The sequence below is a fragment of the Enhydra lutris genome, unplaced genomic scaffold, assembly GCF_002288905.1.
Source record: "Enhydra lutris kenyoni isolate GAN:26980312 unplaced genomic scaffold, ASM228890v2 scaffoldscaffold1, whole genome shotgun sequence".
NCBI classification, from domain to species: domain Eukaryota; kingdom Metazoa; phylum Chordata; class Mammalia; order Carnivora; family Mustelidae; genus Enhydra; species Enhydra lutris.
This window is the reverse complement of record NW_019154085.1, coordinates 47,195,466-47,222,703: the sequence shown is the minus strand read 5'-3', so window position 1 is coordinate 47,222,703 and position 27,238 is coordinate 47,195,466. Positions and strand designations below refer to the sequence as shown.

Here is a 27,238-nt window from a genome sequence, read left to right as displayed (position 1 = left end):
GCTGCTGACCACACTTAGGGTTTGAAAGTCTGACACTCACATGCCTGTCCCTAAGTTGGTGAGGTGGCACAGGGGGCACAGCCAGGTGCCCTTGGTAGTGTTGGGCAGTGTCCTACCCTGACTGCAGGAGGGGCAGCCCCACAGGGCACAAGTGGCTTCTGTATCTGTCATATCATGCTTAGCTCTGATGTACAGGACCTTTGCCTCTTGAAAACAAGGTTAACTTGGGGAAAGTTCACTAGTAGTCCACCATTCCCAGCCACGCAGAACCATGAGCCTCTGGTCCAGAGACCCTGCCTCAGCTGCTATATATGCTCCTTCCAGGTGGACATTCGCTTCCCACAGAGTGGGGCCCCAGACCCCAACTGCGTCACCGTGACAGGGCTCCCAGAGAACGTGGAAGAAGCCATCGATCACATCCTCAACCTAGAGGAGGAATACGTGAGTTGTGTCTGGGCAGGAGGCCTGTACCTAGGACACCTTGCCTCTGACTGGCGTGGGGTGACAGCAAGGCTGTGTGCATTTGCTCCCTGGGCATGCCAGGGACAGGGTCTCCCCTGAGCGAGTCTTGATTACTAGAGACTAAACAAACATGGTTGTTATGCATGCCTGCTGACTGACCACCCCCCCACACACCTGTGCCCACAGTTGGCTGACGTGGTCGACAGCGAGGCCCTGCAGCTGTACATGAAGCCGCCAGCCCATGAGGAGTCCAAAGCGCCATCAAAGGGCTTTGTGGTCCGGGACGCCCCCTGGACCGCAAATAGCAGCGAGAAGGTTAGATGCTCTTCTTTGCTCCATGTGCCCTGGGAGGGGGAGCACTGGCGAGCAGCACTTAGCTCTCCACTGGGGAGGCTGCTCAGGCGGGATCCCCTTACTGAAGCTGTGCACTCTTTCCCCTACAGGCCCCTGACATGAGCAGCTCCGAAGAGTTTCCCAGCTTTGGGGCTCAGGTGGCCCCCAAGACCCTCCCATGGGGCCCCAAACGATAATGATCAGAAAGCAGAAACCTCTCCAGCCTGCTGTCCCAAACCCCACCACACATGGTTTGTTTCAATCTGACCCAGCAGCTGGACCCTCCATAAATTGTTGACGCTTCCCCCTCCCCGAGGTCTCGCAGTGAAGCCGGGCGCGCCAGCCCCCCGCGTGCGCTCAGGATCTGCTCCCTGACACCTTTTGCTCTGGGACGGCGCTCCGCTGTTGTGCACACTAACAGAGGTAATTGGACATTTCCCTACAAGCCTCCTGGCTCATCCAGCATGTCAGTAAGGCTCTGGCCTCCACTCTGAGAGCTCCACAGCTGTGGCTGAGTCTACTTCCTGTGTCATGACCTCAGGAAATAAATTTCCTTGACTTTATAAAAGCCAAAATGTTTGCCCTCTTCCTTTCCCACCTCCTTTCCTCCCTCTGCCTGCCGTTCAGTCCCTCCTTGTCAAATGCAATCCAATCCACCTTCTTCCAGCTGCCAAAAAGCCCACTTAGCCCAGACCACAGGGTGGGGAGGAAGACCCAGTTTGCATACTGGGAGTGCCCGGACCCAAAGGAGAGCTGCAGTGGAGCCTCAGGGGACCAGAGAGGCAGAAGGGTGACCTGGGTTCTCAGGCGGTCTTGGCTTTGCACACGTTGGGGTCTGAAAGCACCGAGTGTCTCCACCCCGCACCACGCGGCACTGGAGACCCCAAGTCTGGTGAGGAAAGCCTGAAGGCAAGGCCGCACATCTCCATATAGGTCCACCGTGGCTGGCACGGTGGCCTGGTGTGGCCTAAGAAACGTGGCACGGGGAGAAGGGAGGCCTGTGGAGCGGTGGTGGAGACTGTCCACTCCTCCCTCGTGCCCACCCACCACCCCCAGGCGCCAGGTATGAAGTCGCCTCCTTTCTACCTCAGAGTTAGCGTGGCATGGTCCCACGCTTAGGAGAGAGCCAGCCATGGCGCTCGGCCTCTTGGTTTAGAGGTTTCCAGTGGCGGCACGTTGGCTGCAGCACCAGGTCTCCCCTAGGCTGTCTTCTGACACAAGCCCAGGTGCTGGGTGTGGGCTTCCCAGGGGTTGGTCTGGAGAGGCTGGCTTTGTGGTCCCGGGGTACAGAGAGGTGAGGACCAGCCGCCAACAAGGGAGGCTCTCCTCTGTCTCAGGCATGCAGTGGGTAACTGTGGCTGTTGGACCACAGGCCTTAGCAAGCAGGGGGCCTGGCTCTGCAGCTGCCTGTTGAGGGTCCGCTCGGAGAGGAAGGGGGCCCCAGGCAGTGCGGAGGCGCCTTTGTGCCGTGTCGTGTGGGACCGCGGACGGGCCCTCCCCATCCCTGCCTCTGCCTTGTCTCGTCCCACCCTGAAATACTGGCATTCCTAGGGGCTGGACATGTGTCCTGCACGCACAGTCTGTGCCACCCCCACACCCCCACCCTTCTCTCTCGAGCTCCGTTAATGGAAGCTCAGTGACCTGCCGACTCTACTACGATTCTGAGTAGACGGGAGTGTCACTTGACAAGTGCACCTTGAGCCTCCCGTCCATGTGGCAGCCTGAGGTGTGTCCACCTCCAGGAGCGATGGACTGGGGTGAGAGAGAACACGCACTTGAGTGGACAGGCTGGGGGACCCAAAGTAGGTCCAGTGAGGATAGGGAGGGAGGAGGGGACGGTGCTACCTTACCTTTCCAGGAGTACCCCCTCCATCTCTTGGGGGGCCTGGTTGGGAAAGGGCACCTTTTCTCCAGCTGCGTGAGGTTTGGGGCCTTTCCTGTTGGCCATCTTGTTTCCCTCCACTGGCCCCTCCGACCCTCACAGCATCTACCCAAACCCCTCTTCCCTCCGTCTTTTCTATAGCATCCTTCCACAGCGCCCACCCCTGCCCTCCCCTAAAGGTAAATTTTAAATTTTCACAACAGGTTTTTTGCACATCTGCATTTATTGCTAAATGTTATAGATGCAAACCCCCTCTCTCCCCCAAAACTGTATTTGGGATCTTGTGTGCTCTGTTTTTGGTGGTTGTTACTAAAGATTGCTTGGTGACCCCGCCCAGGCCTGGTCTCCTGCAGCCACCCCTGCAGCTGGGACAGCCCTGGGCAGGGTGGGGTGTGCGTGTCCATTTCCTTTGTTGAATGTCTTCCATATCATGTGTTTCCATAGCTATGATCCGTCCCTTGGCCTTAATTTTGGAACCTGGAGATTATATGCAAACATGTGTAAAGGCTTATGAATATGGATGACACTGGAATTTTATAAATTCTAAAATAAAACATGAAACCAGATAGAGTGTGCTACAACTCATTTTGTCATGCAGCATGTCTTCTCTCGGTCCTGTGGAACCAGGGATGCCTTCAGTATGCTCTTAAGTGGTAACTGGAGATGCATAGATAGTTCTAGTCTCTGGTGTGATTCTCCCAGCTGGCATGTGGGAGATGGGTCAGCAGTGCCCTGAGAGCAGAGAGGCAAGGCGCTGGGAGGGAAGCAGGCAGTGGGCCCTGAGCAGGGGTGAGGCGGGCCAGCACAGCTGGTGTGGAGCTACCTGCCCTGGGGCCGGGAGGGAGGGAGAGGCCAGGGAGCAGCTCCAGCTATTGCTGCAGTCAGCTGGCCTTGGGGGGCCCCAGCCAGCACCTGGGAGGTAAGGTGCCTGAGCAGAGACCCAGGGTCACCGAGGTCACAGCACTTGGGGCCAAGAAGGGGCAGGAGGTGAGCTGTGGCCTCTTGAGGGCATCGGGCCTGTGATAGCTCTGGGACCTCGGGAGTCCCTGCCCTCCATCTGCGACTACCTACTTGAGGTGACCCCGTGACCTCAGAGAGAAGAGACTGGTGAGGCCTGGCCGACTCCTGGTGTTGTAAGCTGTGAGCCCAGACTCTTCTCCGAGCCCAGGAAGCTGTTGTCCTTTGCTCCATTTGTTCCAGAGAGAGCCTGTCTCCAGGAAAGGGTGTAAGAGGGAGTGACTGGACTGAGCATGGTCTGTCACGGGCTACAGCAGAGTGCCAGGCCAGGTGCCATGCCACTGGCAGATGGGGGAAGGCGACGCGGGAGGACTGGGGGTTGGGGAGGGGCTCACTCACCTCATTCTCAGCCAGTGCCTGCTTGGCCAGGTAGTACTCCCGCTTCACCTTGACCTCCACAGACTCGGGAATGTCGGGTATCAGGAGGTCAAGGACCCGGCTAATGGAGAACACCACGTGCTGGGAGCAGGACATGGTATAAGCAGTGGGAGAGGGTGCCCACCCTTGGTAGAACAGATGCCTCTACTCGCCTGAACAGGGCCAGGTGTGGGCATCTGCTCCCCAGGTGTGGGCTGAGCTGCAGAAGAGCAGTGTAGCAGAGGAAACCCCTGGAGGCGGCAGGAGCCACAGCTACAGACACCTGTCCCAGACACAGTCCCAGGTTCCGGGGCCCTGTAGAGCCTCCCGCCACACTTGCAGCACCCAGAGACAGCGGCCAGGCAGGGACTGACTGGTTCCAAGATGGGGAGAAGACAGTGTGCAGGAGAGCTGTGATGGGACCAGGTGGCGGTGCATGTGCACCCCACAGCTGCACGCCACATGGTGGATCAGGCATCCTGGGGGCGGGGGGTAGTGGGAGAAGCCAGCTGGGGAACTGGGAGCCTGGCTCACCTCAAACACAATGACGAAGGCCAGGCGGATGGCCAGAAGATTCCAGTAGGTCGGAGAATACTGCCCATCATCTTCCCTGAAAGCCTGGTACCTGCAGGAGATCAGGAAGTCCGTCTGGGCAGCTGGGGCTCTGTCTTTTCCTTCCCTGACCCTGATTCTGGACCTGGCTTACCTGAGGACACCTAGAGGAGCAAGTACTCGTAAAGAGGGTACTCTGACAGGACCTTTAGCTTTCAGTGTTGGGGTCCCAAAGGGAAGGATGGATGGGCTGGATTGTCCCACTCCCTTGAAGTCTAAACTGGGTCCCGTGGTGGCAAAGGTCCTATTGTCCAGTGGATGTGCTAATACAGTAAATCTGTGCTGCTGTGGGTGGTGTCACCCTACTTAACACCGAGAAAATGTGCCGTTCCATGAGACCAGCAGCAAACGCTACTCACACTTGCCCACCCAGCACAGTCTCCTGACTGAATAGGCTCGTTACTTTCGGCCTGTCACCTTGCCATCCTTGGACAGCTGCTTGCACTTCTGACAAGATGTGACGTTCTGCTTTGTGACATAAACTTACATGCTGCACTCGATGGAAAGCACTACCAGGGCCAACGTTGTAGGGGGGGAAATCTCGAATATTAAACAGTAATTGAGGGGGAAACCATCAATGAATGTCATAAACTTTTTCAGTGGCTAAACTAGACATGACATGAGAGATTGGGAATGGAGAGACAATTCTTTGTAATCATCCTGAGTGCTCTACAGAGAGCCAGAAGAAGTCAAAGATATTCACCGTGCCTTTGAGAGACATGAAAGGAAGACAGAGGTACTCCAACGTGTCCTCCAGAAGCTAAGAATGCAGACTAGAGAAGCTCTGTTTGAAACAATGAAAGGGAGAGGTTTCTGGAACTAAGGAAAGACATCACCTTTTAGACCAAAAGCATGTACTGAGTTTCAGTGAGAAACTTTTAAGGAGACTCTACCAGTGCTTCCTATAAGAAAACAAGGTCACAAGAGAGTAATAATCCCAAAGAGCTGAGGGAAAATAAGTCAAACCTAGAATTGTATGCCTGGGAGCGCCTGGGTGGCTCAGTGGGTTAAGCCTCTGCCTTCGGCTCGGGTCATGATCTCAAGGTCCCGCCCAGGATTGAGCCCCGCATTGGGCTCTCTGCTCAGCAGGGAGCCTACTTCCCCCTCTCTGCCTGCTTCTCTGCCTACTTGTGATTTCTTTCTCTGTGTCAAATAAATAAATCTTTAAAAAAAAATTGTATGCCTGCTATTTGAAGGACAAAGAGAGAATTCCCAGCATTAAAAATGAACTCAGAGGAAAGGCAACGCTGAAGAAACCGTAGTCACAGAAGCTACTAAAATATACCAAATAGATATGATTAACAAATTACTAAAAATTTTTAAGATTTTATTTATTTATTTGACAGAGATCACAAGTAGGCAGAGGCAAGCAGAGAGAGAGGAGAAAGCAGGCTCCCCGTGGAGCAGAGAGCTCGACGTGGGTCTCTATCCCAGGACCCTGGTATCACGACCTGAGCTGAAGGCAGAGTCTTAATGCACTGAGCCACCCAGGTGCCCCCAAAATGTTTTTTTTTTTTAATAGTAAAACTAAAACTGTGTAACAATAACAAAGTGTAGTGGTGGGGGTTCAGTCGGCTGTAAAGTGTGTGAAGACCCTTGTCACACATGGGAAAGGAGACGAGTGAGTCCCTACATTCTTGGTCAGGAACACTTACATAGTTAATCGGAATGCTAAAAATGCAAGGGTGACTTCTAAAATAGTAAAAATGGACACCATCAGTTCCAAATAAGCAAGAGGCCGGAGCTCCAGGACCGGGGTCCAGGAGCCACCGGCCGGACTCCACCCCACCCCAGCTCCCGGCGCCCGGTCCCCAGCACTCCCCCACCCCCTCCCTGTTCCCACCTGCATGTGCGGTTGTGCGCGGCTGCGAAAGTGGGCGGGGCGCGCGCCAGCGTGAAGTTGACGAAGCCGTGGAGGTCGCCGTTGCGGGTCCCCCGGTAGTAGGCACGCGGCAGGAAGTCGGACGTGAAGGCCAGCAGAAAGGCCTGGGCGGGGCCGGCGGGTCAGCTGGAGCCAGTCTGCGCGGCCCCGCCCCGTCCCGCCCCAGCCCAGCCCCGGCGCTCACGTTGCTGACCACTGCCAGGTGCGCGATGCCCGCCAGGATGTGGGACCAGATGCCGATGTCCTGCGCGCGCTCGGCCACCGGGCGCCGGTGCTGGCAGACGAACTTGCGCGCGTCCAGGCGGATCTCCACCCAGTTGTTGAGCAGCGCGAAGAGGGGCGCGAGCGGGCACGCGGCCACGAAGATGGTGACGAAGCCGAACTGTAGCACTGCGAACGACACCGGCGGTCACCGCCGCCCCCCCCACCCCCCCGGGCCCACACAGTGTGACCCCGTCTGCCCGCAGAAGCCTTCCACAGCCACCACCACCGCCCCCACTTAGGGAGGCTCTGGCCACACCTCCAGAGACCCCTCCCCCAGGAAGCCGTCCCTGGGGGCTCACACAGCGCTGCAGGCCTTTCTGGCCTGTTTTGGCCCTCCCCGTACTCCCTGAAGTCAGGGACTCTGGAACTCTCCTCCCCAGTGCTCAGAAACCCTGTTTGCCTCATGCAGCCATGGAAGCAGGAACCTGCTTCTGATTTTAGGGCTGGCTTCTCCATTCACCCCTTCAGGGGAGCTTTAGGGAATAGCTTCTTCTTCTTTTTTTTTTTTTAAATATTCTCTGCGCCCAGTGTGGGGCTCGAACTCACAACCCTGAGATCAAAACTTGCCTGCTTCACTGACTGAGCCACCAGGCGCCCCGGGAATGGCTTCTTGAAAGGGATTTCTGAGTCTTATGTGAAATTATGAAGGGGAGCATGGGGTCCCATTTCTTGTCTGGTGGAGTAGGGACACGGGAGGTCAACCCCACTCCATGTCATCATGAAAACACATGTCTCTCCCTCAAGAACCATCCAACTCCCTTTTGTCCATAGATTGGTGGATAACACTCTACCACCCCTTCCACTTTGGCTAGTGGAGCACTCAGACCAGTATGTTGTCCAGATACCCACTTTAGGTTAGGAGCGTGGGAGATCGATTCCCCTCTCTTGTCTCTGAGGAGGACCCTGCACTTGCAGGGACCAGTGCCTGTAGTGGACACACACCCTGCCCTTCGAAAGGGCTTCACCCTGTGTGGGGCGTGAGCTGCACGCATGGGTACCAGCTGACGAGGGTGCATTGGAGTCCAGCAGAGTGTGGGCATCGAGATCTCTGGGGAAAAACCACCTCCTAGGTGTCCCCACATCTGGAGCCGGCCTTTGTCCTCACCCCCAGGGCCCATCTCTGCAGCATTCAGCTTCTCTTCTCACTCCTGCCACTTGGCTCTGGACCATGCTTGCCAGTGCCCCATCCAAGACCCCCAGGCCCTCTTCTGGACCCCTGTGCCCGCAATGCTTTCCTGTCCCATTCTTGGCCATCCTCTCTCAGGCCCTCTTCCCTCCAACCTCCACAATCTCCTTTCCAGAGCCTTTGGGGGCCTGGCTCCATGGGGGACCCTCTGTCCCCACAGGAAGATGTACACAGATGCCCAAGGCCAAGGCCATGGTCACTAACATGGCTCCTACCCATTTCCAGGTACTCTTGAAACAGGCCTTCGCAGGGCAGAAGCTCGTAGTCAGCCTCCCAGGGTTCCTGGCCAGCCGCCTCCGGAGACCCGGCCTTCCTCTTCTTGGAACACAGCCGGAACTTCTGCCACCAGCTCTGTAGCTTCCTGGAGGTGGAAACACCCGGGGAAATGGGTCTTGTTCTTCCAGGCTAAGCCCTGCGTGCTCCACAATTCAAAGGCAGCATCAGGGGAGGGTCTGAGCCATAGGGAGGGCAGGGGTGAAGAGAGCATCTACATCTCAGGGGTGGGGGGCATCCCCTCCCCCGCACCCCTGCAGTGTCCTCCATAAAATCAACATTGCTCCTGATAGCTTTTGGGGGGAATGAGTTCCCCTCGGGAACTGCAAAGCAGGGGCTAAGAGCTATGTCAAGGTTTGGAGGGGGCAAACAAGGGCAGTTTCTGTGCCAGGAGTGTGGGGGGCATATATGTCGCTCTGCCATATGCTGTGGGGGGGGCATCATGTGTGCTTGTTGCTTTGCCGCACTGTCACTTGTCCAGGTCCTGTCCCCTCCAGGCACCGAGCTATGCCCTGCCCTTATAATCCTGAGTTCTTCTTCACTGCGCCAACCTCACAGAGAAGCAAGACTGCACCGAGGCGGGGGTGGGGGGCAGTGTTGGTCAAGGGTTGGATTGGTCAAGATCCCATAGCTACATCTTCATGGTGTCCCAGAAAAGCCAAGCTGGGAGCTGTTAGTCAGGGAAGACCAGGTGTGCAGGGGGGATGGGAGGGTGTCCAGATTGGTTCCAGCCCGGTAAGGGGGCCCGGTTGCTTTAAGGTGGGCCCCAGTGGGGCCATGGCGGTGGCACTGGGGAGATGGAGGCACCTGAAGCCTGGGCCCTCCTTTGCTCCTCCCTGGTGCTGCCCTCGAGGCTGGGGTTGACTCACGGGACAAGGATCTCCTGCACGTTGTTGATGATTTGCTTTCCCACCATGATAACCAGAAGCTCCTGTGCCAGCTCGATGAGGCAGCCTCCCGCCGCACACTACAGAAGCAGGGTTTCAGATTAGCTCGGGGGAAGGACTGTCCTCCTACCCGCCCATCCTTCTCTGTGCCTCAAAGGTGGCCCCCTGCCATGCTGTCACCTCCCTTTCATACATGCCATGGCACACTGAAGACTGCAGAGAGTCTCCCTCCCTTTCCCTGGGCTCACCCAAGCTCCCCACAGACTCCCCCAGATTGTGCAGAGGGGTGATGGGGTGCTGACATATGGCACCCCAGATTTCCTTTGGGGACCCACACAGGGTTTTGTGGGGCTGATCCTAGCCTGTGGCTAAAAGGAGTACTCAGGCCCCACTAACCAGTGACCCAAATTAAGTGACAGTTGGGCTGGGGCTTTTAAGGGAGCTCCTGAGACAGCATGCCTTGCACAGGGGTACTGAGCTGAGAGTGCTGGGCCAGCTACAGGCATCTTCCCCACCAGGTAAGGCAACCCTGACTGAGAACACAGCCTAAGCTGGGAGAGCAGTGCAACATTATTTAAACACTGGATCCAGCCATACCTGAGCCCACAGAGCCCTGAATATTTTCAATACCAAAGCCAGTGACACTCCCTTTTTTGCTTAAGCCAGTTTGAGTTAGCAGCTTTTTTCACTGGTCACCGAATGCTGCCTAGCTGATATAGTATGTCACGCACAGTCATGCCCCTGATTTGGGGTCCCCGCTACCCTGTCCCTAAGAAGCCTCTCCCATCTCATGTGAAACTGAGGCGGCCCTTTTGCAGTCAGCAGTTGGGGTGGGTCACTGCCAAGACCTGTGGGGAGGAGGGAGACCTTCTCAGACAGGAGAAGAGGTGATGATCCCAGCAGGGGCTGTCAGTGTCCCGCCCATGTCCCCTGACCCAGCACAGCGACCTTTGGGCACCTTCATGCAGCCCCTGGGCTCAGGCATGCTTGGCCATCCACTGCTGAGGAACCAGGTGCGCAAGGACCATCTGGAAGGTTTTTCTACAATGTCCCAGAGGGTCCAGGGCAGAGTCATGCCCAGGGGCTCATGGCAGTGACCCCCTCACTCAAGTATTCACAGGCGTACTCCCTTCTGCCTGCTCCCCTGGCCTCTCACGTGCTCCCTGGGATGACACCCAGAACAATTACTTGCACCAAGTTTTTCTCTTGGGGTCTGCGTGGGGGACCCATGTGACAGCAGGCCTGTCCTGCACTCTGCAAGTTGGCTTAACTTGCACTTTGTGAAAAAGTAGGTTCCCACTTGGCTTTCACAGCAGCTGGTGTTCACAGGGCTGGGGCCAGCCATGGGGAGCAGCCAAGCCCGTCCTAGTCACCGGCCCCCAGCCCAGGAGGGTCGCCAGACTCTGCACCCCCAACCCCTCACAAGGGCTCGAGTCCATCACTGGGGCAGGAACCGGGCTCAGGTGTGCTTCAGGGTGTGTGGAAATAGGGGCATGGATAGGACACGTGGGCCCAGTGGTGGAAGTGGTGCAGGAGTGCTGCGGGGTTCTGGCGGCTCAGGACATACGCCTCGGGGTCTATACCCCCACTGGCAGGTGCTGGCCTCTCCACATACTCACCTCCTCATTGCGGACCCCAAACAAGGTGTGATAGTTGCCCGGGTATCCCACAAACCTGGAGGAGAATAGAGGTCCTGAGGCCAGGAGTGAGGAGGGGCTGCTGCCCTTTGACCTACTGAGCCCCACGGCCCCCTCTTGACCAGAGGAGGCACAATATGGACCCTGAAGCCCAGTTTGCTGGGTGAGCCCACTCAGGGCTCAGGTGCCAACCGCCTGCCTTCCCTGGGTGTCTGGATGGTGTCCCAGCGCCCACACAGGGGGCCACAGGGGAACTGTGGCCAGAGGGAGTGGCGCTGACCTGCCCTTGAAGAAGGCGATGTAGATGGGAGAGGAGTAGAAGTTGACAAACTGGAAGATGAACACCTTGAGGGTGAAGGCATCCTCAAACTTGGTCTGGGTGCGGTGCATTTCTAGGGCACAGGGGGAGGGGCCTTAGTCCCCCCATGTGAGGCCGCCTCACCCTGGGTCCCAGGACTGGTAAAAGGCTGGGGGTGGGCCGGTGGAGGGGCCAGAGGTGGGGCAAACAGGGTGAGTTGGAGGGGACAGCACAGGAACACCGTAGGCCGCTCCCACAGGGCCCTGCCACTGCTGTCCCCACACCCGGATCCTCTACCTGGGACACCTATCCCCACTCCCCAGAGGGCCACCCCACCCTTGCTTACTCTGTAGCACTCTTTCGCCCCAGCCCGCCCCCGCCAGGTGGACCCTGAGCTCTCTGCCCCTGTCTCAGACCAGGCTGGAAGCAGACAGGAGTCTGTGGAATGGACAGACTGTTTATTAACATTTGTCCCAGGAAATGTGGGGCAAGGGGGTGGGGGAGGCTGATAGAAAGGGCACGAGATGGGGGGCAGGAAGAAGAGGGAGGGGGCCATGGACAAGTCTGCCCCCACCCCCCCAGAGGGACAGCTCAACTGTGAGGGTCTCCTGCTCCCCCGAAAGCTGCCCCAGGGGAGGGCCCGCCACGCCCCCCGTGCCTCACTCAGACGGAAGGATCCTACTCATGGGAGAGGGGTGTGTTCTGCCGCCAGGGCTGGGTGAGTCCCTGGGTCAGTGCCCTGCGGCCTCGGCCACTCACCCCATCTCGTCAGGATGTGGGCCAGGGCCACGTAGATCTTGGAGAGGATGAGGATGAAGACCAGGTTCACCACGGACCCTGTGAAGCTGGCAATGCGTGAGGCCTGATGGGAGTAGGTGGGTCAGAGGGGAAGGGGTGGTCCAGAGCCTTCCACCCACCAGCTGGGCAGGTGGAGACTCACCCAAGCTGCGAGGACAGTGTTGTCCAACCGGGACATGAGGATGGCCATGATGGCCCGGTACAGGATGATGGACACGAGGCACATGACGACCACGGCCACCTATAGGGCAGCCAGACGCCTGAGCCCTCAGCAGGGGCCCGTGCTCTGTACCCCTTCCTGTCGGAGGGCAGAGTGGGGGAGGGAGGGGAGGAAGGTCCTTCAGACTAGAGGGCAGGCTTCATCTGGGTGTCAAGGGGCCACTGTGCATTGTCCTTGGCCCTAGGTGCTGGAGACCCATCCCTCCTACCCTCACTCTACTCCCTCACCAATCAAACAGTGGGGGTTGCTAATGTCTTGGAAGGGGTGGGAGGCTGGTCCTGTCAGGAAGCCCATCGGCTAGAAGGCAAGGAGTGGGTGTTGGAGCCCTGTGCCGGGATCACTCCCCACCACCACCCATCCCTGGCTTGAAGGCTGCCACAGGGCCTGCATCCATGGGGGAATCTTCCCAGAGCCTGCACCTGCCTTTTGCAGCCTGGACCCCAGCTGGGCCCCAGGCTTGGCCCCCTCTCTGGAGCCCAGGCAGCCAGGGCCCTTTCTGGGGGCTGTGAGAGTCTTCTGGGTCACGGGGGAGGCAGTAGGCTCCCGGCATCCAGGAGAGAAGGGGTGACAAAGATGCCCCACATGGTCAGGAGGAGGGAGACGACGGGGAAGGGAGGCCAGGGTGGGTAGACTCACCATCATCACCACCACCACAGATCCCGCCAGCACTCGGCGCAGGCGGCTCCTCTCTGGGAAGTAGGGCTCGTCCTCCCCAGTGATGGGGTTCAGGGCCGTCATGGGGGCCGAGGCAGCAAACTGGGGCCTAGGCCTCTCCTGGAAGGGAGCCAACGTTCAGCAGAGGCCTGCATACACGGGAAGGTGGCAGCTGCCGGGGCACCCACCTCGATGTCTTCGTAGTCAGAGCAGCCCCAGCGGTAGGCCAGCGTGGCGCTCGTGCGTTTCCAGTGCTCCAGGAGCAGCACAGCCCACAGCGCCATGAACATGCTGAAGAAGACGGTGCCTCCGTGGTCGAAGAGCCGGCTGGCCTGCGGGGGGCATGGGCAGGGTGTCTGGCTTGCCCAGGATCCGAGGCCCGTTCATTCCCAGGGAGTTCTCCCTTTGGGAAGGGCCATGCCTACTCAGAAGCAGGTGGCTGGTTCCCTGGGGCCCAGGGCCCCCGATGGGGGTGGAACACTGCTCCAGGGCAGCCTATAGCCTGAGGGACTGTCAGAGCTGGGGACAGACTTACACGCAGAGGTCATGCTGTAACGGGCTGAGACTTTGGGGGACACTGGCTAGGGGCGAGTGCATTGGGCACATGGGATGGACATGAAATTCTAGGGGCCAGAGGGTGGCTTGTAGTGGCTTGAACTGTGGGCCTCAAAGCCAATCTCCACCTGGAATCAGAACGTAGCCTGATTTAGAGTGAAGGCCTTTGCATACGGAGTTAAGGTAAGGCCTTCCAGATGACAGCGCCCTGGTCGGAGCCCTAAGCCCAGTGACAGATCCTTACGCGACTGGGGGAACAGAGCCTGCACGGGGAAAAGCCAGGGAAGTTGGGGCAGAGGTTAACACAAGCTGGAGGGACACAAGCCAGCTGACTCCAGACTCCCGCGGCTCCCACACACTAGGAGAGGGGCACAGAACAGCTTCTCAAAGAAGCCCAACCCTGTGTACCCCGATTCTGGACTCTGGCCTCCAGGACAGTGAGAAAACAGGGGTCTATTGTTTTAAAGACCTCAGTTATGATCATTCGTGACAGCGGCCCTAGGAAGCTGATTCAAATGGGATCCCAGAAGCTGTCAAAAGTGTGTCTGGTCCGTGGGTCCACCTTGGCACCAGGGCTCCAGGCCCAGCGTGCGGGGGAGGCAGGCAAGGCCATGAGGCCACTGTTTTCATGGAAAAGCTGCCATGCCCAGGCGGTGTGTTGGGCTCCGGGACTACAGGCAGCCTTCGGCCGCCTGCTCAGTCTGCTTGTGCCCTGAGAGCTTCAGGGCTTGCCAGCCTGCCAGGTCTTCCCACTGAACTTGGCTGGTTACCCATAACAACAGGAAGAGAAAAGCTGAAGGACCGCACGATCCTGGTGGGAACATTGTCACAGTGGTTGGCTAGCTCACGGGGCAAGTGGGAGTCTGCCTTCGGTGGTGACAGGGCTGGGGCTCTAGACAGGGCATGGCCAAAGCCAGCTCACCCGTGCGGCTCCGTACCTGGACCAGGCTGCAGGTGCTGGACAGCAGCCAGAACGGGCAGTCGAGGCAGAGTGGGCACATCTCAAAATTATCTGCGCTACTGCACAGCTCCTGCCTTCGGGGCACAAGGGCAGGTTGCAGGAGCCATGGGGGGAACAGGCCCCCATCAGTCCCACCCCTCACCCTCTCCCTCCCCACCATGGCCTTTGCCAGGCTCAGTCTTTCTTTAAAAAGTAGTTTTGGAATACATGCCAAGATAATTTTTGAGTTAACTTTTTGAAGTTTTAGCTCCATTATGAAGTAAAACCAAGCCAATTCATTTACTTATAAGAAATGCTTATACTGTTATAAGAAGCAAGGGTGAATACCCATAAAATTAGCCCAGGAGCCCGCCTGCCCCCTGTGTCAGCCTGGGAGCCTGCCTGCCCACCCGTCAGCCTTCCAACCAGGTCTACAGGAGGGCAAGGATGTGCTCAGTGCTCACCTTCGTCCCCAGCTCTGCAAAGGGCCTGGCACCTATGGGCCCCCCAAACACCACCCCCCTCAGGAAACACGGGACAAGTCCTGGGAGCTGAGAGGAGAGGACACTTACGTGGGCACATCTGAGAACACCAGGAAGCAGCCCACCAGGAACACCAGAGTGCCCACCGCTGCTGCTGGCAGGAGCCAGCCCGTGTAGAACCCTGTAGGAACAGCACTGGGGTTGGCCATCAGGACCAGGATGAGGGACCCTGGGAGTTGGCTGTCAGTGCCCTGGGAGGGCCTGGGAGTAGCCAGTGTTGAGTTAGGCACTGGGTGGGGGTCTGCTCAGCCACTCTTGTCCCTTGGGCACCCCCACCCAGCCAACAGAACCTGAGACCTTCTGGGACCTTCTGGGAGGAAGCCAGCAAGGCATGGTGCTCAGGAATGTCCCCTGGCTGCTCTGAGCCCAGCTCGTCCTTCCTGACCTCTGTCCTGGCCTCTGGACCCCCTACCATTGACTTCGGCACCCGACCCCCCACGGCTCCTGCACATCCCTTTCCTAAGACCCATTTGGCTCCAACCACCATGCCCGGAATGGACATCCCGTCTGAGGGAGGCACACAGCCCACTGCATTCCGATCTGGGAGACAGGTAGGGTCCATTCTGAATGTTTCCCTTCCCCCGCAGCCCCCTCCCACATGGCCAGATTCCTCGATTGTCACCATCCCTCCAGCGGACACCCCGCTGTCTCCCATGGGTCTAGCCCAGCCCCTGGTCTGGTGTCCCGCCTCCAGTCCCACCCTGCAGCAGCCAGAGTGACACCTGGCCCAGAAGCCCAATGAAGAGCCTGTTCTGCCCTGTGTTGGCCTGCAGCCTGGCTTTGCTTCCCACGGCCCCTGCTTCTCCTGGCCCGGAGATGGAGCCCCAAGGTCCTCCCCACATGGGCGGCCCCTGCCCTGTCTGGGTCCACAGTGACTGTGTCACATGCGGGCGGGGTCCCTGCAAAGGCGCAGCACCCCAGCACTGCTGGCCGTGTGAGTCCGGAGGAAGGACTGCCCTGACCTGCAGCTGGAGGGCACATGTGCTGTGCTTGGGGATGAGAAGGGGCTTCAGAAGGGGGCAGGGGAGGGTGCTGCACTGGGAGTGGGGATAGAGCTGAGTCTGTGAGGGGAGCAGGAAGTCCTGGGCTGCCCAGGGCAGAGGGTCATTCTGCAGGAGCCAACTTGCCCACAGCGGGGGACAGGGTGGCTGACCCTGGGCCCTGGGCAGGGGTGACCGCCACCATTTGGGAGTGCCTGCAGTGGCTCCAGGTCTCACAGGCCACGTGTGGTGGGCTGGGGACACTGGGGGCTGAATCGGGAGGGCCCTGTCTGCAGAAGGGGGCTGCCCGTCCCTCACTGGGGCAATAGGAGGCCCCCAGAGGAGCCACAGGTATATGGCCGGGGCTGGGAATTGGGAAGCATTTTCCTCTGGTGTCAGTGTGGCTCCCCTCAAGAGGGCAAAGATCAGCAGCCTGAAGCCTGAGCTAGGGGGTACGGGAGGTCCAGTGGGGCGGCGGGGCAGGACTGACCTAGCCAGGCGAAGTAGAGGGCCACCTTCTCCCCGAAGTAGCTGCGCACGTGGTCCAGAGGCTGGCACTTGTACCACTTGTGCCAGCGAGCCCAGTACTGGAACAGGATCTGCCTTTGGGTGAGGCCTGCAGCCTGTGTGCCCTCCGGAGGGTTCCTAAATGGGCCCTGTGGACAAGAAGCCATCCAGTGGGGAGATCCAGGTGGCCCTCCCCGAGGTGGGGGACCCGAGAGCTATTCAAGGGAGGAGAGCATGATGCTGAGGGACTAGGCAGCCAGGAAGGCCTCGTCTGAGTGGCGCCCCTCAGCCAAGGTTCCTGGGGTCCGAGACCAGGGCAGGGAAGGGCGGAAGCAGTCTCAGAGCGGTGTGGTCCCTGGTGAACATGGGGAGGTGGGGCCAGCTGTGCCTCCCAGAGAAGGAAGGGGCTGTCAGTGGTGGGGGAGGCACCAGGCCTTCCCAGCCAAGTCCCCACTGTCGCACAGTGGTGGGTACTGGCCTGGCCCAGCCCGCAGGCCCCACCACCCCTCTGTGCAGCTCTGAGGACTCACGGTGGGTCCTGTGCGTGAGGACCCAGCCCCACACGCTGGACTTTTCGTCGAGGACACTGGTCAGTCTGACAGGTGCCCCTCACCAGCACTGGCTTGGTTTACCCGGCTCTGTGAGGGGCACAGGAGACCTCACCGTCTTCCCTAAGATGGAAGCTGCCACATGGCAAGGAGGGTGGCCTCTGGCCCCCATGGCTTCAGACAGGCCACTGTGGAGCTGGATCATGTCACCAGCGTGTTGTCGATCCCCGGCATGGCCACCCATCTGCTCACAGCTGTCTAGCACGGGGGGCAGGGGCCCGGGGTCCTCCTCGGCCAGGAACTCAGCCTCACATCCAGGCCAGAACCCCCCGCCCCAACAACCAAGCCCCTGCTCTCACATCATGCAGGGGGAAGGCCGCGGTGAAGACGCCCTCTGCTAGTAGCTGGTCAATCCCAAACAGGCCTTTCTTCTCGTGGCCATATGGGGTCTTGGCCAGGACGGCAAACAGCTGGGGAGAGATGGACATGGTACCCGTTACCTGTCATGTGAAAGCAGGCAAGACTCTCCCGGCCCGCTTGCCTCGCTGCTGACGGTGCCCATAAGGTGTGGTCACAGTTCTTGCTCATGTAGCCGCCCACACACACCACAGTCCCACTTTAGAAATGGGGGGACCTTGGCCAGAGTCACTGGACTCACAGGAGTCCAGTCTGGATCTGAACCCAGGCCCTGGCTGCACACAGCTGGCTCCCAGTCCATACTCTGGGCAGGAGACAGCTTCTATCTGGGTTCCTGTGTCGGGGGTGGGCACTGCCCTTGGCCCGGGCAGCCCACAAAGCCCTGTGCCCTTTAGCGGTCAGCAGGAGGCTCTCCTGGGCAGGCCTATCCCCCGTCTTCCCCTCCGAGGCCACTGGAACAGTCCTCCCAGAGCAGCTGGTCTCAGGGATGCTATGGCTGTGGGTCCACTCTGGCCCTCGGTCCCCTTCCCCACCAACCAGCAGGACCCATGCCCACCTGGGGCCCTGGGGGTCGTGGAGGGGTGCTGAGCAGGGCCCCCACGGTGTAGTGAGCTGGAGGGCAGCCTGGAAGCCTCCAGCACTCAGCTCTGAGGGGCCCCCGGCCCAGGGCTTGGCACTGTGATCACAGAAGAGCTTTCCTGTGTCCACAGAGGCCTCTGTCCTCAGCTCAGGGCCACACCGGGAATGCCCACTCACAATTTGGTGCCTCTTGGTGCTGGTGAAGAAGGTGTCCTGGTTGTCACTCCCAAGGAACCTGTGGGGTGTGGAAGCACAGAAGTCCAGCCCCTGCAGCAGCACACGCCCGGGAGTGCACGCGGGGGGCGCACACGCACGGCCTCATCCCACGCCCAGGAGAACAGCCACCGTCCTGCCAGCAGCGCTGACTCCAGTTGGCCCCTTTCCTTTTCCGGAGGCAGAGGTCACAGAAGGTTCTTCAGACAGCACAGAAACCACCCCCCACAGCAGGCAAGTCAGTGGGGGAGCCTTCCACATGTCCCTGAGGCCCTGAGCGCAGGACCAACGGGCTCGTGGGTTGTGTCTGGTGGTAGCCTGTGTGGATGGACGATCGATCCCAGGATCTTGGGAAGTACCATGGGTGGAGGCAGGCTGGTTTCTCCCAGGCCTGGAAGGAGGTGTTCTCAGCTTGGGCAGTGAGACCCCCTGGGAGTCCTTAGAGCTGGTCACTGACATGGGTCCCCACTCGCCCCTGATGGTGGCCTTGTCCGCAGGTGGGCTGTGTCTGTGTGGGCAGCTGGGGCTGTACCGCGCACGTGGACGGGCCCCGTTCAGTTTTTGCCTCCGAAGTGAGGTGCCTGGGCCCGAAGACCCTGCCCCCCACCACGGACTTGTAGCTGAGCAGGAGACACACCTGTGTGCCCGGCCAACTCTGGGGGATGTTTGTCCCCCAGCAGCCCTGTCCTGCCCTGACCAAGGTAGTCTGTGCTTGCCCGCTGAGAGGCATGTCCCCGGTTGGAAGCCCCAGGGAGGGAGCGAGACCATGGAGGGGGCACCTTGTCTGAGCTCAGTCCCACAGCCTCGCATTTGCCGTGCAGCGGGGTCTTGCCGCAGGAGAAGCCCCAGCCTCACCTTGACAGCTTGCTCACTTTGAACTGGCAGGAGTAGTACTCGGGGGGCACACCAGGCACGTCCTCCTGCAGGATGTTGGGGATGCCCAGCCACGCCAGCAGGCCCGCTGACCAGTTGGAGGCCTGGTTGGGCAGCTCCTGGAAGGCAGGGGTGTTTGGCTCCCACTCCCGAACAGATGCGACGGCGAGACCGGCACTGTGTCGTGGAGTAGGGGTGTAGGGGGGTGCCGAGTGCCCATCTGCCCTCCCCCGCCATCCCCCTGCCATGCTGTGGGCCCTGCGAGGAAAGACCAGGCAGCCCCTGCCCCTCTCCAGGCCTCAGGCTCCAGGGCTGCCTTGCTGGGCTGTTGGAGTCTCAGAGCCCCTTGGGGCGGGAAGAGACAGGAGGGCAGCCCTGCCTGTCCATGCCCGTACCACCAGGGTCAGAGAGGGCTGGCAGGGTGGGCAGCACTGAGGCCCCCAGGCAGGTCATCCTCAGGTCACCTGGCAGGTGCTCCCCCCTCTGTCCTGTGTCCCCTAGGCTGGGGCTGGCCCTCCATGGGGGAGGAGGGGGGGGGGGTCTGGACCTGGAGGAGGCACACGCCCTTGGCTCCCTGAGCCCACCCAGCTGCCCAGTAAGGCTTCTTGGGGTGCAGGGATGGGGGCTGGAAGGGACCCTCAAGGACCCTGAGTGGGGAGCCTGCGGGGTTGTTGGCACTGTGGGGGACCCCCCCCTACCTGCAGGGGCAGCTTGAGGCGCAGGTCCTCTGCGTAGTAGCAGAGCACGGCCCAGGGGGCGCTGAGGAGGATGTAATGCACAGTGCCTGGCCCGTCCTGCATGGTACGCTGCGGGGACAGGGGCTCCATGAGAGCCTGAGGGGGCGCGCGCGTGTGTGTGTCCACTCACACTCTTGGGGAAGACAGAGGTCTCTGCAGCTGTGCAACGGCTCCTCAGCCCCAGCCGTAAAGCCGTTGGATAAAGGGCAGCTTGCTTGTGCGAGCGCCTCCAGACGTTTAGCTGGCCGTGAGCCCGGCCGTCGGGAAGTCAGTGCATCGGCCATGGGGAACAGGGACGGGGATGTGGGGGCCTGTGCCAGCCATGGCCTCCGGGACCAGCGGGCCCCCACAGGTGGTTTGCTCAGGGACCCCCCGCCCCGCTCTCCTGACCTAAGGGGGACGTCAAGTCAGCGTTCAGTTTGCAGTTAGTGAATAACGGGCTTGGCCTTCGACAAGCCACTGGGCGTCCGTGTTATGTGTGGACATGGAGCAGTGTGCACACGTGTGTCAGTGGGCGAGCATGACTCTTCACATGTGAGTGCAGACATGTGGCAGGTGGTCCTGGAGTCATGAGACCAGAACTTGAGGTGCCTCTGCCCCACACAGGCTGGTTTCCAAAACCCCTCTTTTCCCTAAATGCGCATGCTCAGGCCCCGTCCAGGGCCCCTGGAGCAGACAAGCCAGGCAGGGGGCAACCCCAGCTGGAGGAGCCATGTGCTGACACCTGCCCTCTAGACTGCCCCCTGCTGTTGCCTGTGTCTGTTCTCCTGCAACCCCCACTAAAGGGAAGCCCGGCCCTTCCCAGTGACGGTTCTGCAAACTCATGGGGCCACAGGTCCCAAAAGCTTTTTTCCATGATAGAGGGGGGCATCTTTTCATCCCCACCGACAGGACTGTCAAGTGATCCAAACTTGAAGGGGAGGGGGTGTCAGCTCTTGACCCCCAATCCCCTGGCTGTATGTCTACCGGTGGCTGTGGCCCTGTGGAGGGGCGTTGGTGGGGGGGTGGGGGGGAGGTGAGCACAGCACATGTCAATTCCTGCAAGGATGCCGTCGTCAAGAGGGGTACATCCCCCGGGAGTTCTCTGAGCAAGGACGCCAGCCCCGCAGCGGCCGCACCACGTACAGGGGCACATCTCAGAGGGATGACCCGGGACGAGCCGCATGGAGTGCAGTCCCATTCCATCAAGTCCAAACACACAAAACCAAGCTGCACTGTTTGCAACATCAAGTTGGTGCGGAGATGATAAAGACACGGGAAACTGATCAATGTCAAACCCAGGACCAGTTCGCTCTGGGCAGGGAGAGGATACCTGATGGCAGGACCTGCTCCCAGGGACGGCAGAGGGCAGTGGGAAGGGTGGGTGGAGGACCTGCGGGGCGAGGCCTCAGGGACCAGGTGATGTGAGGGGTGTGGGGCAGGCAGCGAGGCTGGCGAGGCTTCAGGGCTGCGTACTCTACCGGCCCAGACCCCCTGAGCAGCCGCACGCCTTCTGCCACTGAACATGTGCTCAGCGGGGCCTCTGTCACAGAGGATACAGTTGGGGCAAGGGGCTGCTTTAGTGGATGCATTCTGTAAGCGCAGCCAGTCCTCATCACAAGGGTTCCACCTAGACACACCTACACAGAAAAATGGGGGAAGGCGGCTCCCAAGTATTCAGGAGGGTCTGAAAGGCTCGGGCTCCAGGCACAAACTGGGCGTGCAAGGGCCTATGGTCAGTAGTCCACAGGCACGGGGAGCTCGCCACGGGTGGGGCACCCAGCAGGACTTTCGTGTGGGGTTTGTTCCGGGGCTCTGGACCCCATGACCTCGGGCCTTGTTGGGATGGTCATAGGTCATCCAACAGATGCAGAGCCCACCACTGACCCCAGTACCTGGTCCACACACAGCCCAGCTGCACGGAGGTTCTCCAGAAAGGTCTCCCTCCAGGCTGCGTGTATGTCTATCTTGTCCCTGGTGGTGCTGTCCTGCTGCTCACCCAGCTTCAGGTCTTCCTCCCAAACAAGGACAAAGTCTGCTAGGAACCAGCAGGGACAGAAGTCAGGGCTGGCATCCCAGCTGGGATGCTCAGCTTCTGGGAGGCATGGGGAGTAGGAGCCAAGCTGGAGGACCCTTGACCTGCTGCTCTATGTCTCCTTCCCAGCCCTCCCTCTGGTCCTGGTCAGGGCTGGGAGGGCTCGAGGACAGAACTGGCTGATGGGAGGGGCTGCCGAGGGGCTGGAGCCTGCTCTGGGCTCTGCGGGTTAGTCCCCACACCCCACAGGGGCTTCAAGGACTTTTAGTGCAAGTCACCCTCAGAATTCCCTCCCTGCCATAGAGAACTGTAATGGCAGAACAAAATGTGGGAAGCCCCTGCTTTTCTGGCAGATGTGCAAAAAGGAATCAGCACAGCACAAGGGGTAAATAAATAGGTAGATATCAGAGTAAAACTATTACTAGTTACAGATAACAAGACCTTGTAGATAGAAAAACCCAGGGGCACCTGGGTAATTCAGTAGGTTAAGCTTCTGCCTTCGGCTCAGGTCCTGATCTCAGGGTTCTGGGATCGACTCCCGCATCAGGCTCTCTACTCATCAAGGAACCTGCTTCCCTTCCTCTCTCTTTCTGCCTGCCTCTCGGCCTCCTTGTGATCTCTCTCTCTGTCAAATAAATAAAATCTTAAAAAAAAAAAAGAAAAATCCAAAGGAATTCACTATGAAATTATTACAACTGATAGCAGATTTTGCAAAGTTGCAGGACACAAGATCAACATATGGAAATCAGTTGGGTTTCTATACATTAGCGATAAGCTCAAAATGAAAGGAGGAAAACCACTTTCATTTGTAACAGCATCCCAAATAAAGTATTTATAAACAAACTCAACAAAAACTGTGTAAGACTTATACTTCGAAAACCACCAAACATGGTTAAAATAAATCGAGAAGCTAAATATATGCAAAGACACCCCATGTGCATGAATCAGAAGATTAATATTATAACAATAGCATTATTCCTGAAATTAATCTACAGATTCAACAGAATCCTCATCAAAACCCCAGCTGGGTTTTTTTTTGTGTGTGTGTAGGGGGTCTTTTTTGCTTGTTTTTGTTTTGTTTTGTTTTTCAGAAAATGACAAGTCTAAAATTCATTTGGAGATACAGGAGACCCAGAATGAACAAAACAATGTTGAAAAAGAAGAATAGAATTGTAAGACTCACACTTTTGGACTTCAAAACTTACTATGAAGCTAGAATAACCAAGATAGTGTGGTACTGGTAGAAGGACAGGCATACAGACCAGTGAAATATATTTGAGGTTCTGAAAATAAACCCATATATTTATGGCTAATCCATTTTCTTTTAAAAGGGGGCACTACAATTCAATAGGAAAAAAACAGTGTTTTCAGCAAATGGTGTGGGGACAAGTGAATATCCAGGTTGGAAAGAATGAATTTGGACCCCTACCTCATGCCATACACAAAAATTAACTCAAAGTGGAGTTAAGATCCTAAGATAAAGACCTAAGTATAAGAACCAAAATGCTAAAGCTCTTGGGAGGAAACAGTTGTATGTCTTCATGACCTGGCTTAGGCGAGGGTGTGTTAGCTAGAGCTTAGCAAGAAGAGAGAAGACTGAAGGACTTCTGCAAAATTAAAAAGCTATGTGCTTCAAAAGCACCACCAAGAAAGTGAAAAGTACCCCAGGGAATGGGAGAAAATATTAGCAAATCATATATCTAATAAGGAACCTGTATCCAATATACATAAAAAACTTTTTCAACTCAACACTAGAAAGACAAAATAGCCCAATTTAAACATGGGCAAAGATTTTGAATAGCTGTTTTTCTTTCTTTTTTTTTTTTTTTTTTAAGATTTTATTTATTTGACAGAGAGAGATCACAAGTGGGCAGAGAGGCAGGCAGAGAGAGAGAGAGAGAGAGGAGGAAGCAGGCTCCCTGCAGAGCAGAGAGCCTGATGTGGGACTCGATCCCAGGACCCTGAGATCATGACCTGAGCTGAAGACAGAGGCTTAAGCACTGAGCCACCCAGGTGCCCCCGAATAGCTGTTTTTCTACAGAGTCAGACAAGTGGCCAATAAGCCTGTGAAAGGATGCGGGGTATTGTCATCCATGAGGGACTGAGGGATCAGAAGTTACCCTACGGTGCTGCCGTCCCACAGTCCCCTCCAAGACAAGGGCCCCATGAAATCTGGGGCATGAATGTCCCCTGCTGCTGTGTTAGTCACACGAGCCATGGAATGGGGGCCGCCAAGATATCCATGGCCAGATCTTTCGGGAAGACGCCTACGTGGGGTCGTCGGCTCACCAGGTGCCTCTAGGCCTCATTTCCAGGATTGGCCGCCCTGCTCCCGGAAGCGGCCACACAGGGTCCTTCCCGCCAGCAATACCCGACCGTCCCAGTTTCCTCACGGCCTCGATGATGCTTGTTAGTTTCTGTTTTGTTTTATTATTTGTAATAGTTGCTGTCCTGCGGGCCATTAGGTGAGGGTGTGTGCTCTCTGGGGCTGTGGGCACGGGGGCAGGTGGCAGCGGGGAGCCTGGGCAGGGGACAGGGACAGACTTGCCTTCGGGGGGCGGCCCCGGCCCCTCAGGAGGGACCCCCGCTCTGCCAGTTCCAGCTCCCGGGCGCACTTTGCTTACCCCCAGACCCTCCCCTGGGCACCCTGGGCACAGCACTTGACACCGGGGCAGGCGCAGGAGAAAGTGCTGGGTGGGGGAAGGCCTGCCTGGTTACCGGGAATGGTGACCGGCTGCCACCCGTGGGCTTCCCATCTGTGTCTCCACCCCCAGAACTAACATGGGCACAGCTGTCAGATACTGGGAGGGGCTCACCTACTTGGGGCTTGGAAGGGCTCCCCACCCTGCGGGCGGCCTCCTGGTGTCCATTCAGCTGGAAGTAAAGGAAGGGGCATGGCGGCATTATGACCCTGATGACTCCTCCACCTCCTTCCCCTCGACCGGTGCTCCCCCCAAGGGTGCTGCCCCCCTGCCTCCCCTCAGGGACAGAGGCATGACCAGAGAATACAGCCACCGGGTGTGGGCAGAGCGGCTCCCAGACACAGACACGTCCAGGGCTGAGGTCAGCCTCATGACTCCTCTGGCCTCCGGAAGGCCGCATGGGCCTCCAGGCACCTGGTTGGGCTGTGCACAAGGGTCAGGCTTATAGGTAGAATGGGCAGGACCCAGGTGCCCATGACTGAGGGCCTCCAGCAGCTGGGGGAGAGCCAGACAGCCCCCCAGGTGACTCTGCACCCAGGCCCAAGGTGGTCATGGTGCCCAGAGTGTTTCTAAAAGGTCCAGATGACCCCCAGGCAAGTAACCAAACACCGTGGACATAGCTAACGTCCTCATCCCTCCTCTGGAGCAGGGGGTGTCGGGAGTTTGTCCCCTCCCGGGCCACTTCCACACTTTGCACACGTCAGAATGTGGCATCTCAAGGAACATTCTATGTTTAAGCTTCAGGACATGATACACATCCCTCTCTAGCTTTCCCTCCCATGGGTGGGACTTTGCCTGGCCCAGCCTGTGCCCGGCCTCTCGCCTAGCCTGTCCCTGAGGTTGTCTGCATGTCCCTCAGGGCCGGGGAGCTGGGTAGTGACCTGGGAGCCTCCCCCTTCCTGTCACCAGGGCAGCTCCAGGGCACAGGAGGGCCGGCATCAGGTGAGGGCTGTGGGAAGACTCGGTGGCCATGGGCACTGGGTCCATGCCCACCAGCTGGGACCCCAGGTGGGGCCATTGTCTTCTGGGCCCCTGAGTCTCATCAGGGGTGAGGGCTCAGGCCCAGGCAGAGAGAGACCCTCCTGAACCGTGGGCCTGGGTCCCCAGGAGGAGAGGCGAGAGGCTGCCTCCGGAGCTTTACCCGTGAGGTGCTGGCTGTGCTCCCGTATGAGTCCTCGTTCTTGGCACTGGGGACCATGTCGATCAGGATGGTGCTGTCCTCCTCCCGGGCCAGCCTCCGTGGCATTCCGATCCTGCACCCACAACCCCAGGGGGGGCCCGTGAGACGTGATCCCCGGACTACCACGCAGCCCACGTGAACCCACGTCATCGGGGAGGGCACAGGCCAGACCAGTGGCCCGGGGTAGGTTCGAGGCTGAGCTGTCCCACGTGGAAGCACAGGACGGTCCCCCATGTGGGCTTCCAGGTCTAGGAGCAGACCAAGGAGAAGGAGGGAGTGTCTGGAAGGCTTGGCTCTGCAGCTGCGTGTCTGTCCACCTGTCCAGTGTGTGTGCCTACCTCCCTATCAGCCCTGCCTGGGGTGGTGGGGCCTGAGGGGGCCCAGAGGGGTGGGCTCAGAGACCCCCTCTTCTTTCTGCTCCCCTGCAGGAGGAGAAGAGGACACCATTCCATTGAGACGAGGCCTTGGCTCCTCCTGGACCCGCTGGGGAGGCTGGCCTGGCCACGCTGACCCTGTGTCCCCCCGACCCAACCTCTGGGTCCCCCTGTGGGGAGGTCAGATGCTACTGTTCCTGTGGACAGGTTGGCAAAGTGGGGCAAAGAGCGAGAAGAGCCCTGTATCCCAGAAGGGGGGGTTTTGAGTGGGGGCTGGGCATCTGTCCCAGCACAAGGGATGAGGGCTGTCACCAGCCACAGAGGCTGGGAGGGTGTGAGGCTGGAGCTACAGGAGGTTGGAGAGGACAGCTCATTGAGGGCAGAAGGTTGGAGAGGCAGAGATGTGAGCCTGCAGCTCCTGACTGTCTTCTAGTTGCCAGACGGCCTGGAGCCAGGGATTGGCCTTATGACACGGTCCCTGGTATAGGGCCAGTGTGTGTCACGGGGCAGTCCCGGAGGAAGTCTGGAGAATTTGAAGTCAGCTAGCTGCCTTCGGTGCTGCTGACCACCCCCCTCCATGTGTCCCTTTTGCGTTGTCCGTGCAAAGAGGATGGGGACAGAGGAGGCCCCAGTCACAAAGGCCATAGAAGTGACCTGCTCCATGTTGGCCCACTGGGCAGGTGGGAAAATTGTAGTTCCCTAGCATTGGAGGTGCTCTGCCCAAAGCCACACTGAGTGCCTGGTCTTTCTCATCCACCCCCCACCCCAGGGCCAGGCAGGTCTTGGGCAGCAGGGTGAACCTTAGATAGAGCTTCAGGGCACTGAGAACCCTGATGGCTGGGGGTGCTCACGCAGCCTCCCCGGAGCCCATCTCCCCACCTCCCTCCCTGTGGCCCTTGCATCATGGAATGGGTTCCCACCTGGCATGGCGGCTTCTGGAAGAGGCCTCTGAGGTCATGGACAACCTTTCAGCACCAGCCTGGTCTGGGCAGTGGAGTCTGGGCCAGACCCATAGGCAGAGAACTGGGAGGGACCGAGTCCTTGTGGTCCTGCCCAGGTGGGGCTGTCCACTTAGATGTCCTCACCTTGCCTGGCAAATGGGCAGGAGAGGGGCCTGGCGTAGCTGCCTGGCAGGGGACAAGGTCTCCCAGCTCCTGGAACAGGATCTGCCTTTGTTTGAGAAGGGGGTGTGGGGCTCTGGGTCTGCAAACAGAGGCAGCCCATTTTCCTAGAGCCTCTCCCTGTCTCACATGCAAATGCCACCATCCTCCCCAAAAGGACACAGCTCATCTTTCTCCCCTGATTTACTTAGGAA

The 27,238-nt window shown here is 58.6% G+C and overlaps 2 protein-coding genes across 5 annotated transcripts in view; one reads left to right on the top strand and one right to left on the bottom strand.

Moving 5' to 3' along the window:
• LOC111152750 (high density lipoprotein binding protein) overlaps positions 1-3,243 on the top strand; it is a 74,009-nt gene extending 70,766 nt beyond the window's left edge. For all 4 annotated transcript variants that reach the window (XM_022511392.1, XM_022511549.1, XM_022511471.1 and 1 more), the window contains 3 exons: positions 325-441; positions 649-777; positions 906-3,243. In XM_022511392.1, the coding sequence (XP_022367100.1) occupies positions 325-441; positions 649-777; positions 906-992 (333 nt within the window). In that variant the 3' untranslated portion in view covers positions 993-3,243. The remainder of the gene's footprint in view (positions 1-324; positions 442-648; positions 778-905) is intronic.
• On the bottom strand, positions 3,130-26,914 carry LOC111152953 (anoctamin 7). Its single transcript, XM_022511747.1, has 25 exons — positions 26,844-26,914; positions 25,511-25,622; positions 24,484-24,541; positions 21,528-21,670; positions 19,615-19,722; positions 18,899-19,035; positions 18,008-18,065; positions 17,194-17,304; positions 16,270-16,435; positions 14,830-14,920; positions 14,256-14,352; positions 12,951-13,094; positions 12,745-12,882; positions 12,031-12,129; positions 11,850-11,952; positions 11,073-11,184; positions 10,775-10,829; positions 9,138-9,235; positions 8,211-8,356; positions 6,730-6,935; positions 6,507-6,649; positions 4,586-4,676; positions 4,034-4,153; positions 3,749-3,884; positions 3,130-3,154 (listed from the first exon to the last, which is right to left on the bottom strand). The coding sequence occupies exons 1-24, from the start codon at positions 26,879-26,881 to the stop codon at positions 3,768-3,770; spliced, it is 2,691 nt and encodes an 896-aa protein (XP_022367455.1). The 5' UTR covers positions 26,882-26,914; the 3' UTR covers positions 3,130-3,154; positions 3,749-3,767.
• Positions 26,915-27,238: the final 324 nt, after the last annotated feature.